General features: G+C 39.4%; 1 protein-coding gene across 2 annotated transcripts in view; it reads left to right on the top strand.

Annotated features, from left to right (window-relative positions):
* Positions 1–6,156, top strand: part of dym (dymeclin) — a 61,921-nt gene extending 55,765 nt beyond the window's left edge. For both annotated transcript variants that reach the window (XM_039779262.1, XM_039779260.1), the window contains exon 17: positions 4,909–6,156. In XM_039779262.1, coding sequence (XP_039635196.1) covers positions 4,909–5,058 — 150 coding nt within the window. In that variant the 3' untranslated portion in view covers positions 5,059–6,156. The remainder of the gene's footprint in view (positions 1–4,908) is intronic.
* The last annotated feature ends 4,869 nt before the right edge of the window (positions 6,157–11,025 follow it).

The raw sequence follows: 11,025 nt of genomic DNA, 5'->3' as shown, positions 1-11,025 counted from the left end.
TGTCAAATATAACGTGTTAATATGTGAGCTTTACATGTGCTGGTAGGAAGATTTTTTTTTTTTTACATTTGGACAGAGCCAGGCTAGCTGTGTCCCCCTGTCTATTGTCTTTATGCTGAGCTAAGCTAACCGTCTGCTGGCTGTAGCTTCATATTTAATATACAGACACAATGAGAGTGGTATCAATCTTCTCATTTATCTCTCGACAACAACTTTTCCTTAATTACGTAGGATTTTCTTTCCATCAATGGTCCAGCTTTAGGATGATTTTGTTCTTTTGCTGTCAGTTTTATTAAAGGTGCAATATGTAATATTGTATGTAATACTGGCAGCTAGCGGTTAAAATAGTTACTGCACTACCAATTCAAAATACTGGAGAGTCGTTTCCCCCGCCCCCTCCTGCCCAGACTCGGAAGTTCACGGAGGTTGCCAGGCTGAGACCGCAGCATTCACAACAATGTTGCTAGACGCTTTTCTCACATAGCCAGACATTACTCCACAGCACAGCAGAGTAGCTAACGTTAGATGCTAGTCTCACATAGCCAGACATTACTCCACAGCACAGCGGAGTCTTTTCTACATGTCAATGAGCGGAGTAGCTAACGTTATATGCTGGCTATATTGACAGTCATAAAAGCCCGTGCTCACGCGGAGCTCTGTAACCAACTGACAGACACACTTTTTCGGCTTAAAATTACAGTATGAACCGCTAAAAAACACAAACCTCACCTCTCCACCAACCAGTCGGGCGCACTTCCTCGGCTTAGAATTACAATACGAAACGCTAAAAATACCACTACCTTGCCGACTGAACACACTTCATTGGCTTAGAATTACGGCAACAATCGCTAAACACACTGCAAACTCATAGTCCTCTCTTCCCGATTTACAGCCCCCCTCTCGTGGCTTAAAATAACTCACCGTTGTCGGCTCCAGCTGCTGAACTACACGTTGTAAACAGCCATGGGCTGCTTGCCTGGTCCTCCCGGTAACGTTAGCAGTTAGCATGGCGGCGTTAGCCAGGACCAGTCGGGATCACTTTACTGGCTGTGTCTCAATTGTTTTTGCGAGTAACCAACTCGAGTACTCTAGCTATATAATTCAATGTGAGTACACAAATGTTGAAATGACATAAAATGCCCGTCCCTAGTGGCTGTGATAAATTAGCCTGAAGCTATGCTTACCTGTTCAGGAGGAAATAAGCCAATTCTGCGTCCTTTTGGGATCTAAGCTGTCTCCATCTTTCAAATACATCTCCAATATTTACCAGGGGGTTGTTACGTCTCTGGTCACGCAACTGTTGGAAACATGCTGTTTTCTTTTTTTTAGGTCGGGTAGAATCTATCTCCGTTGATCCTGTTCGTTTGTGTGCTGCTTTCATGGCTGTACTAACGTTACATCTGTAGCGTGCTGGGTTTACGTTTTTACAGGTATATCTGGCAACCCGGCCTGGCTGTCAAACTGGGCCGTTGATAACAACACACAGGCCAAAACATAAACATAAATTCCGTCACGGAATGTAAATTTCAAAAAGAAAAAATACTGACATTAGCATTGTTGTCAGAAAAGATAGTATTTCAGTTTAACATGTTTCCTTAATATCTGATGAGGCATTGGTGTCATTTTTGGATTTATTACAGTACAAATATTACATATTGGACCTTTAAGCCTTTGCAAAATACTATTGAAAAATAAATGTTTGTATGAAGTGCCCATGTTTTTAGTTGTGTAGAACATGGGGTTTCATGATGTCAGTATCGGCAGCAGACACCTTGTGATTCTTGATGTGTCTTTATGTGTCAACAATAATCTTTCCACGACACTACAAACCAGAGAGGCCTGAGAGAAGAACACATTTTTAAGAGAAAATGTTCGGTAATTCAGGAGGGGAGGGGTGGGGATCCTCTGCCTTTTATTGTTGATGTTAGGCCAATTATAACTGTATTTACAAAGGCACAAAGCATTCCAATATATACAGCAGTGGCTGAGAAAAGATAATTTGTGTGCTTTGATTGGTTTCACGTGTCCCTGTAAACTGTGAGTGTTGCATTCAGAGGTCATGATAAAGTGCTCCTCGTATTCAGTTGCAATCCAGTCGTGGTTTGAGAGAACATATAAACTGAAATATTGTTCTTTTCATGTCCCGCTACTGCGGAAACCTGTAATGTGAAACATTATATTGCCACAGTGGTCTCGGTCTCTAGATGTGTTCTTAGGAAAACAATAACTTAAAAGCATTACATGACAGTTATTGCTTACACCACCTCATATAGATGATCTGCTTTTGGATCATGTGTCCATATATTTGCAAAGTAGTGAGGGAAACTTTTGATTCTTTAATGCTATAAGATAGAGCATATGTAAATTCCACACATGCTATTGTTGACATAGCAGTGTTTACTGATTAATGCTTTAATAATCTTAATGCCATAATTAGCATAGCTGGTTATGTTTCATTTATCAAGATGATTCTAGCGGGACATAAATCAGCTCAACTTCCTCCTGTTTTAGTTAGTTTGTGCTGACGAGTCAACAAAGCAGCTAAATAAAAACAAAATGATTTCCATCTTCAAATGAAAAACTGCTCAACATGCTTTATGCTAGCAAGTAAAAGTGAGCCTAGGTTGAGTAACTCTCACCATCAGTGTCATGAACATTTGATGAGTTGGTAAGCCTGCCAATGTGACTGTAACCTACACACAAATACCAGCCAAATAATACAGCTCCTGCATTGTGTCTAGCCATCACAATGGCGGTGGTGTGTGTGGTCTGGCTTCAGTAGCCTGGCATATGGCCTGTGACCCCGTAGTCCCTCTGTCTGTGGCATTATGATACCGATAGTGTGGCTGTGAATAGAGCCGGCCAGGACTCAATAGACCGGACTGGGACCATCACATAAAGGCCCTCAGCGTCTGTCTGTCACTGCAGACTGATTACTGGCTGCGTGTGTGCATATACATGCGTGTATGGACAGGAGGAGATAATGAGGTACCCTTGTATTATTGATGCCCTTCTTTTTCTGCCTACCTGCTGTTCGATGGTTTTGTGTTGACTTCAAGTAGATTTGGAGAAAACACTTGAACATCCAGTATTTCCTTTGCAGACACTTCAGAGAGGAGCTCCATATCTTTTTAGATTTTAGTCCGTTTTCAAGCAAAAATGTCAACCATCATCTGATTCTTCTCAGATGGGAGGATTTTTTATTGTTTTAATGTAAACTGAAAATCTTGTTTGGACTGTTTGTTGAATAAAACAAGACATTTCAAGAGGTAACTTTTGGCTGTCAAAAATTCTAAAAATGTTTACTAAATTCACATGGTGTAGACGTAAAAGAGTTTAATAAAATAAGTTTTAAGTAAAATAAAATGTCTATCACAGTTCCCCAGAGCCCAAGTCTTGCTCGTTTCGTCCAAAGATATTTAATTAATTATCAAAGAAGACATAGAAAACACTTAAGTCTTCCCAATTTCAGAATCTGGAACTTTTTCTCATTTTTGCTTAAAATATGAAAACGATTTATCAATGATCAAAATAGTTAATGTCCTGACAATCAACTTGCCTTGGTTCAGCTTTAAAATTTGTATATTTAACATATTGAGTATGTACAACAGTACAGGCCACATCCACGTGTGTTTGTTGTCTCTTTTTTCCCGGTGGATTAGCCTCGGACATGGTCAACACAGAGGCCCTGCTGTATGAACCTGATAACCTCTCCCGGTCCAGCTCAGTGAGCGTTTTGTCCATTAACAAGCCATGTCATGACAAGCTGAAGCTTGAAGGGTTGAGTGCCTATTACCAAGTAATCGGGTTACTCAGCACTTCTCCACGGGTCTAAACAATAAGGTCACGATGGCTGACACACTGCTCTGTAAAGTTACACCCCTATGTTTGGTTTCAGTTTACTAGATTTCCTTTTTGTTTGTTCTTTATATATTTACTTGTTGTGTATTGAGGTATATTTTCTCATTTATGATTCTGGGTAGTTTCGGAACTGTAGCTTTCCATATCCAGTCACCTGCTGGGGCCTTGAGGTGACGTTCACACATTAGCCGGCCCTTTTAAAAAGATCAGTGGTCAGACCACTAGGCTGTAAGCAATTTTACCTCACAAGAGATGTCCCTGCGTTGGTCACAGCACTTTATAAATATCGAATGTTGGCGGTGTCGACGTCTCCGGCCATGTTTAGACCAACAATAGCACTGTGTGAAAAACTGCAGCCCTCTCTTTCATTTCAATGAGATGCTGCAGACATTGCATAAAAACCACACACGTTACGACAGAAGATGAAATGTTTGTCACCATGTTAATTTTCCAATTGTGAAATCCTGTCTCGAAGTGGAGCCGCAGTTTCCAGAAGGGTTCTCCCCTATTTTGTGTATTCCCTTTCTTTTTAAAACTCAGTCTACAGTGCTGCTCATGAGTATTGGAACCCCTGCTAAAGTTGACTAAAAAAATCATCTTTTGGAAATTGATCTTAATGCCTTAAATGAAAAAGAAATTAGGAAAAATACAACCTTTGAGAACACCAATTTTCTTTGAGAATGAAGAATGTATCGTAAATAAATCAATGTTCTTCCTTAAAATACAGGGGGCATAAGTATAGACACCCCTATGTTAAATTGCTATAGAGGCAGGCAGATTTTTATTTTTAAAGGCCAGTTATTTCATGGATCCAGGATACTATGCATCCTGATAAAGTTCCCTTGGACTTTGGAATTAAAATAGCCCCCCATCATCACATACCCTTCACCATAACTAGAGATTGGCATGGGGTACTTTCCATAAGATCATCTCTCAATGCAAATCAAACCAACTATTAGGCCAACTTTATACAAACACAAAACTATCTCGGTTGTGTTATCCTACCAATTGTCTTTGTATCTCTTGCTTCTCTTTTTGTGTGAATAGAAGTTTCCGGAGCTCAAGTTTAAGTACGTGGAGGAAGACCAGCCGGAGGATTTCTTCATCCCCTACGTCTGGTCCCTGGTCTTCAACTCTGGAGTCGGACTCCACTGGAGCCCGCATGGCATCGAGCTGTTCAGCATGGACTCTGGCTGAAACAGCTGCTACTTGCGTTTTTTCTTCATTCAGTTCGTTCAGTATAGGGAAAAAAAAAAAAAAGAAGACTGACGGCATGTGTGTTTGTGTTTGGGTGGGTGTGTGCGCATTGCCCATTATAGTATGTGCACGCTGCTTTGAAAGTGCCTCGACCATGTACAGACTGGTATTTCTTTTTATGCAGCACAGCCTCTTTTCTTTCCTCATATCATAATAAATCCTCTGCTTCTACACGAAGCTTCATCTGTACTGGTTAACTGTTCACACAGTAGGGCCCACTTCTGTACAGTCCTGTAGGGAGAACTAATATAACACCTGAGCAGCTTCACCTGGTTCCACAGCAGATGCCAAGTTACATCTCTTCTGTAAAACGTGTTATTGTGAGGGGCTCAGGACACTGGCGATGGATAATCCTTCTGGTTTTTTTTTTTTTTTTCTTGCTTACAAAGAAAAGGTCAATTAAAACCTGTGCGCCTGCGTGTTCATTTACCGCTGCACTGAATGCTAAGAAATAGTACCAACTTCATATTCAAAATTGTCAAGACATACAATATACACATATGAATAACTCATGATATTGAGTTTTAACTATCTCAGAAATTAGCATTTTATTTTGACCTGCACTGTTCTCTGGTTACAATGGGTTTGTATAAAAAGATTTGTGTTTGTGAAATAAACGTTTAAAAAACAAAAAGGTCACCGAAACGGAGAAAGTGATCATTCACAGAAAATCCTCCTGTTTTGTTGTAACATGCATGGTTTTCAGATTTGAGTCCACCAGTGTTTTTTGGTGGCCACCCTCAGTAACCCACATTAAATTACAGTATCATTAATGCTTAATTTCAGTCCCTGGATAATATTAGCGGTCCACATCACTCTTATTGATGGGATTTCATTGTTGCTTCCAGCCCATTTATTTGACTTTACCATGTCTTTGTCATTTTCATTTTTTTCCTGATGGTAACCCAAGGCAAGTACTTAAACTAGGACAAGTCATTAAACCTCCTGTCCTGTTGTGCATAATTACAGTTGTCTCTTTGATTTGTGACTTTATTTGCATGTTTAACTACAGACTTTGTATTAAATTATTTATTTTCATGTGTATTGTTTTTTTTTATATTCAACCACCCCCCCCCCCCCACCCCACAAATGTATAGACTGTATCTACTCAAAAAAAAAAAAAAAAAAAAAAAATCCCAGGTGGGAAACTGGCTTTATATTATTGCATATAATATGACAAAGTGTCATTTTTTTGGCGAATATTACTTTGGAAATAGAAGTTTAAATAAAAATATGAAATCAAAGCAACTGAGGTGTCACACGGTTATTCATGTTTTTCTCCCATCCCGGAATGCTTTGTGGACTAGCCAGACACTCCTCCACAGCGCTGTGGGGGAAGGTCTGGCAAAGCGAGACTACTGTCAGAATTTTTGAAATATTAAATAAATTGGTGTCTCCTGTTTAGCATCTTAGGGTAGCTTTATTTTAATAGAAGTACACAAGCCTATAAAGCAAAATAGACCTTTTTATTATTTGCTTTCTTGCCAAGAGTTCGATAAGGAGGTCAATACTACTCTCATATTGGTCCCTGAAATATGAAGCTACAGCCAGGAGACAGTTAGCTTAGCACAACATGGCTAGCCTGGGTCTGTACAAAGGTATTCAAATTTGCCTAATACCACTAAAGCTCACTAATTGACATGTATCTCATTTGTTTAATCTGTGCAAAAGATAGAAGTGTAAAGAGGTCAAGATTCGGTTTAACAAGTTTACCGTGAAGTTGCCAGGCAACCGGTGGAGACTAGGAAGTCACCTGACAAGAAATAGTCTCGCACAAAACTCTTAGCTCTTACCTACTCTCTTCTTACCTCTGAACAGGGAACAACACAAAAGAAAAATCTGCCTAAAAACCCAACTGTTACAGGCTGTTTATATCTGCAGCACAGAATATCAATAAACGTTAGCACTGCGTGTGTCTCTCGTGTCTCATTGTTGCTTGTTGTGGTCATAGCTGCAGAGGCAGCACAAACAGAGGAATGAAACCATTTTGGGGGGAAAAGTTTATGGCACAATGGCACCCACTGTGTCGCCGGAGCTCCCACTTCCCAAGAGAATTTAATGCCTTTCGTCTCTATTGTATTGATTTTCATGCCTGAAATTCTCTCATTCTCAAGGACAATGTAATGGATGCAATTTGATGCAAAGAATGGCCCATTTTCAACACGGGGTCGTCGGTAGGTCGCAGTGAGGCCGCGTGCTCGAGGACAAGTTATCCAGACTCTTTCTCTCTCTGCACCGACGCTCAACTGCTTCCAGCTCTATTATCGCGGTGCCAGATGGTTGAGGGGAGGTTTTCACAAAGTGACATGGCCCTCCTCTTCCATCTTGGTGTGGGGGTCACCTTACCTAGGCTCCCGTTTCAGGTGACAGCAGGAAGATGGATGGGGCAGGGGATTCTGGGATGGGTAGTTTATTTTACAGGCTGGTACATTTTCCTCAAGGTCTATGTGAGATTATGTTGCAGTCTGGCTCTAGATGCAGAGGTCATGCCCAGATCAGCGTCTATTGAGTGATATAAAAAGTAGGGCACTGGAAACCAGTTTGCTGAAGTGGCACTGTACTAAGAACTGGTTGCCCCTAGTGACACGGAACTCATTAATATGGCAGATTACCATGGTAACAATGGAAGGTCGTTAGGTTTAACGGTTTTAGGATTAGGTCACAGCAAGGGTTAAACTTGTTCACAGCATGAGAAGAGCACTGAGAGTTAGATATAAATATAAAAAATAAACACGGATAACACCTACTGTCACACCTTCCTACAAATCTTCAGTGGAATGAAAACAAAAGTTTCAATGGGCTGGACCTACAATGGAAAATGCACAAAGAGATAAAAAGACGAGACAGGCAAGGCTGTGCAGTGCTCTTGATGTCTGCAAGATACCAGTGGACCTAAGTTTTGTGGTTACAGAAAGTGAACAATGTAGCTTTTCTCATCTTTATATTTTCCACTTATTTCTATTTTTGTTGTCGTTGACCATTTTACATGAAGCTACTTAACATAAAACAATAAAGAAGATGGGCTTAGGCCCTGTTCATTAGCATGCGTCTCTGGTGATCCAATCACAAGTGAACAGCTCTAAGTGCATCAGTTCACACCTGGCATTAGAATGCATCTCCACCCATCCGGTCTCCACATGCATCTTGAATGACCAATTGCTCTACATGAAAATAAACATGTACGTCATTTCCGTTTGCAAAGACCAAATGCGTTGTTTGGAATGCACTTCCTGTGCCTAGTCTCCCAGAAATTCAAAGAAGAAGAACAGACATTCATGTTCCCCAGAGGATTAGTCCTACTGACTGTGGTAACCCCCTGACTTATAGCACCAATAGCAAAATGTTTTAAAACCCTGGATGTAACATGATGAAAATACAAAAGCCCCACAAGCATTCCCAAAAATTCCCATTCCTAAAAAAAAAATTATTTGTAAAGCTTGAACAGTAGTGGGGATATATTATGTATTTTTTACAAAGTTGACATTTTTGCCAGAGGGTGATATAAAAGTAGAGCTTTTAGAAAAGAATCAAGAATGGAAAAGGTTCATCCTCTGGGCAGCATGAATGTACTCATTCAATTTCATGTTAATCTACCAAGTACTTTAGTAAATTTAGATGTTTCTTGTAGATATTTTGGCATGATGGTGAAGCCAGGGGAATATTAAACACTTCACCAGAAACACTGATATCATTCTTTATGGGATCCATGAACATCGAGACCACATTTAAAATCAATCTCAACATTAAGTTTAAGATATCTTGTTCCATCCAATTGGCCTCAGCACTCTTCTATGTAGACCAATTACACGTATACAAATCTTCAAAATCGTTTCACACTAATGGCCTATAAAGAGAAGTGGGTCACTGAGGCCTCCAGCTACTTTGATAAAATGTCACAAATGTAATCCCTGTACAAAAACCAGACCAAAAGAATGTAAAAACTGATCTGTTCTGTACAGCGTCCAACACTGGGTAAAAACATTTAACAAACAACATGTTGATTATAGACCGGAATCCCACATTGAAAAGATGTTTTAACAAAAAACCCTGGAATACAAGAAAACATCACACACAAAACATGAGGTATACAGTATAAATGTTCTTGCAGAGAGGGAGACATAAATAAAACATATTTTAGTGCATAGAGATAGCAGCAAAAGGCCTAAGTGAATGTCAATGTATAACGGGGTTATCTAGGGGCGTAAAAAACTATTGATGCATCGCAATGCATCAGTCTGAGTTTGATCCATGTGAAAAGTTTGGATCGATTAAAAGTGATTAATATTGTATTACAGTGTTTCTTATTATTGATTGACTGCTGTCTGCAGGCTTTAATGTGTTCCTGTTCTGGTTTCCATCTCTCACCTAGTCTCGTATTGCCAGACCTATCTCCACAGCGCTGCAGAGGAAGATCTTTCACCTTACAGAATTACATACTCAACTGTTTTTGGTTGAAGCTGAACTTTTGAACTGGAAGCTTTAATGTGTTTATTAAACACATAAACCGTCCGCTTCAAAAACATAGTAAACCGGAAATTTTTATGCACTCACGTTTAATAATATGTTTTTAAAATATACATCTGTAGAGATGTAATACAATTTGGAAGTATCACAACTGATAAATCTAAATGATTTTTTGGAAAGATGCAGAACTGCTGAAAGAATAAAAAAAGTAATGAAATTGCCGTTGGATGAAATTGCCCCATTGGCAGTGTTTTAAAGTTACAATCTCGTTGTCTTTGGCGATAAGTGATAATAGCCGGTGCGTTCTTTGGATCTCATTTTCACTTGTTTTTGAAGTTTCATCGTCTGTAGTCATCACTCTTACACCGCAGTACAGCACCGCATTGCACACAAGTGAGTTGAAGAGCGAGTCTGTTGCGTTAGCTCCGCCTACCCTCTCTGGCGGACCAACCACTGATGGGTGATAGAAAACTAACTGATTTTCTCCTGGGAATGTTGCCACAGACACCCAGTTATTAATACAGTAAATGCAAGGGCTTTCATCAGTGGACCATATAGGCTAAATTATCATTGCGTTACCTCATTCGGCGATAGATAGCAATATAACAGACATTTAAAATCTTCTTGGAGATTATTATTACTTTAAGTTGCCTTTCTTAAACAGTAAATTAGGCACGCTGTATTTACTTCTTGACTTTTGTGATAAAACCATTAAACTGTTTATGTGTGACTTCATAAAACATAATGTAACTGGAGCACAATTAGAGAAAAGTCATAAAGTCACCCGGTAAGGTCACAGCAAAGCTTTCCTAAAGTTAGTTAGCCAACATAAGCTACTGGCCATACCATACCAAAAGCTCAGCAAGGGTGCATATTTACTTATAAACTCAACAATCTATTTGGAAGAGGAAGTATGTTCTTTTGCATTCAAAAATTACAGTGTAGCTTTAAAAATAGTTTAGAAAAGTCATCAAAGTCATAGTTTCCATATCCAGGTTGGGAGGCTTAGGACACAGACATGTATATACCTTCTTGTGTTTTTTCAAGTATAATTCTAATTTGCCTCAACGAAATTTGCCAGAAAACTAATTGGCAACTATTTTGATAAACGATTAACTGCTAAAATAGCTTTCATCCAAACATTCCTCATTTCCAGCTTCTCAATTGAGAGGATTGTCTGCTTTTATTGTCTTATGTGATAATAAAAAAATATATTTGGGTTTTGGAGTGCTTTTGTAAATTGCAATGGGCATAGTTTTACCATTTTCTGACTTTTTATAGACCAAACGATTAATCGATGATGAAAGACATTGTTTGCTCTATATGCTTTTCTTTTAATGCCCTCCCCCGCTGTTGAGATAATGTCTGTGATTTGCTATCTGTCTCTCTCCCTGCACCCTGAGGCGTAATATCATTGACCAATATTTTCTGGAGCTCTTCTGT

The sequence above is a fragment of the Perca fluviatilis genome, chromosome 17 (genome assembly GCF_010015445.1).
Source record: "Perca fluviatilis chromosome 17, GENO_Pfluv_1.0, whole genome shotgun sequence".
NCBI classification, from domain to species: domain Eukaryota; kingdom Metazoa; phylum Chordata; class Actinopteri; order Perciformes; family Percidae; genus Perca; species Perca fluviatilis.
This window is presented reverse-complemented; position numbering and strand designations above follow the sequence as displayed.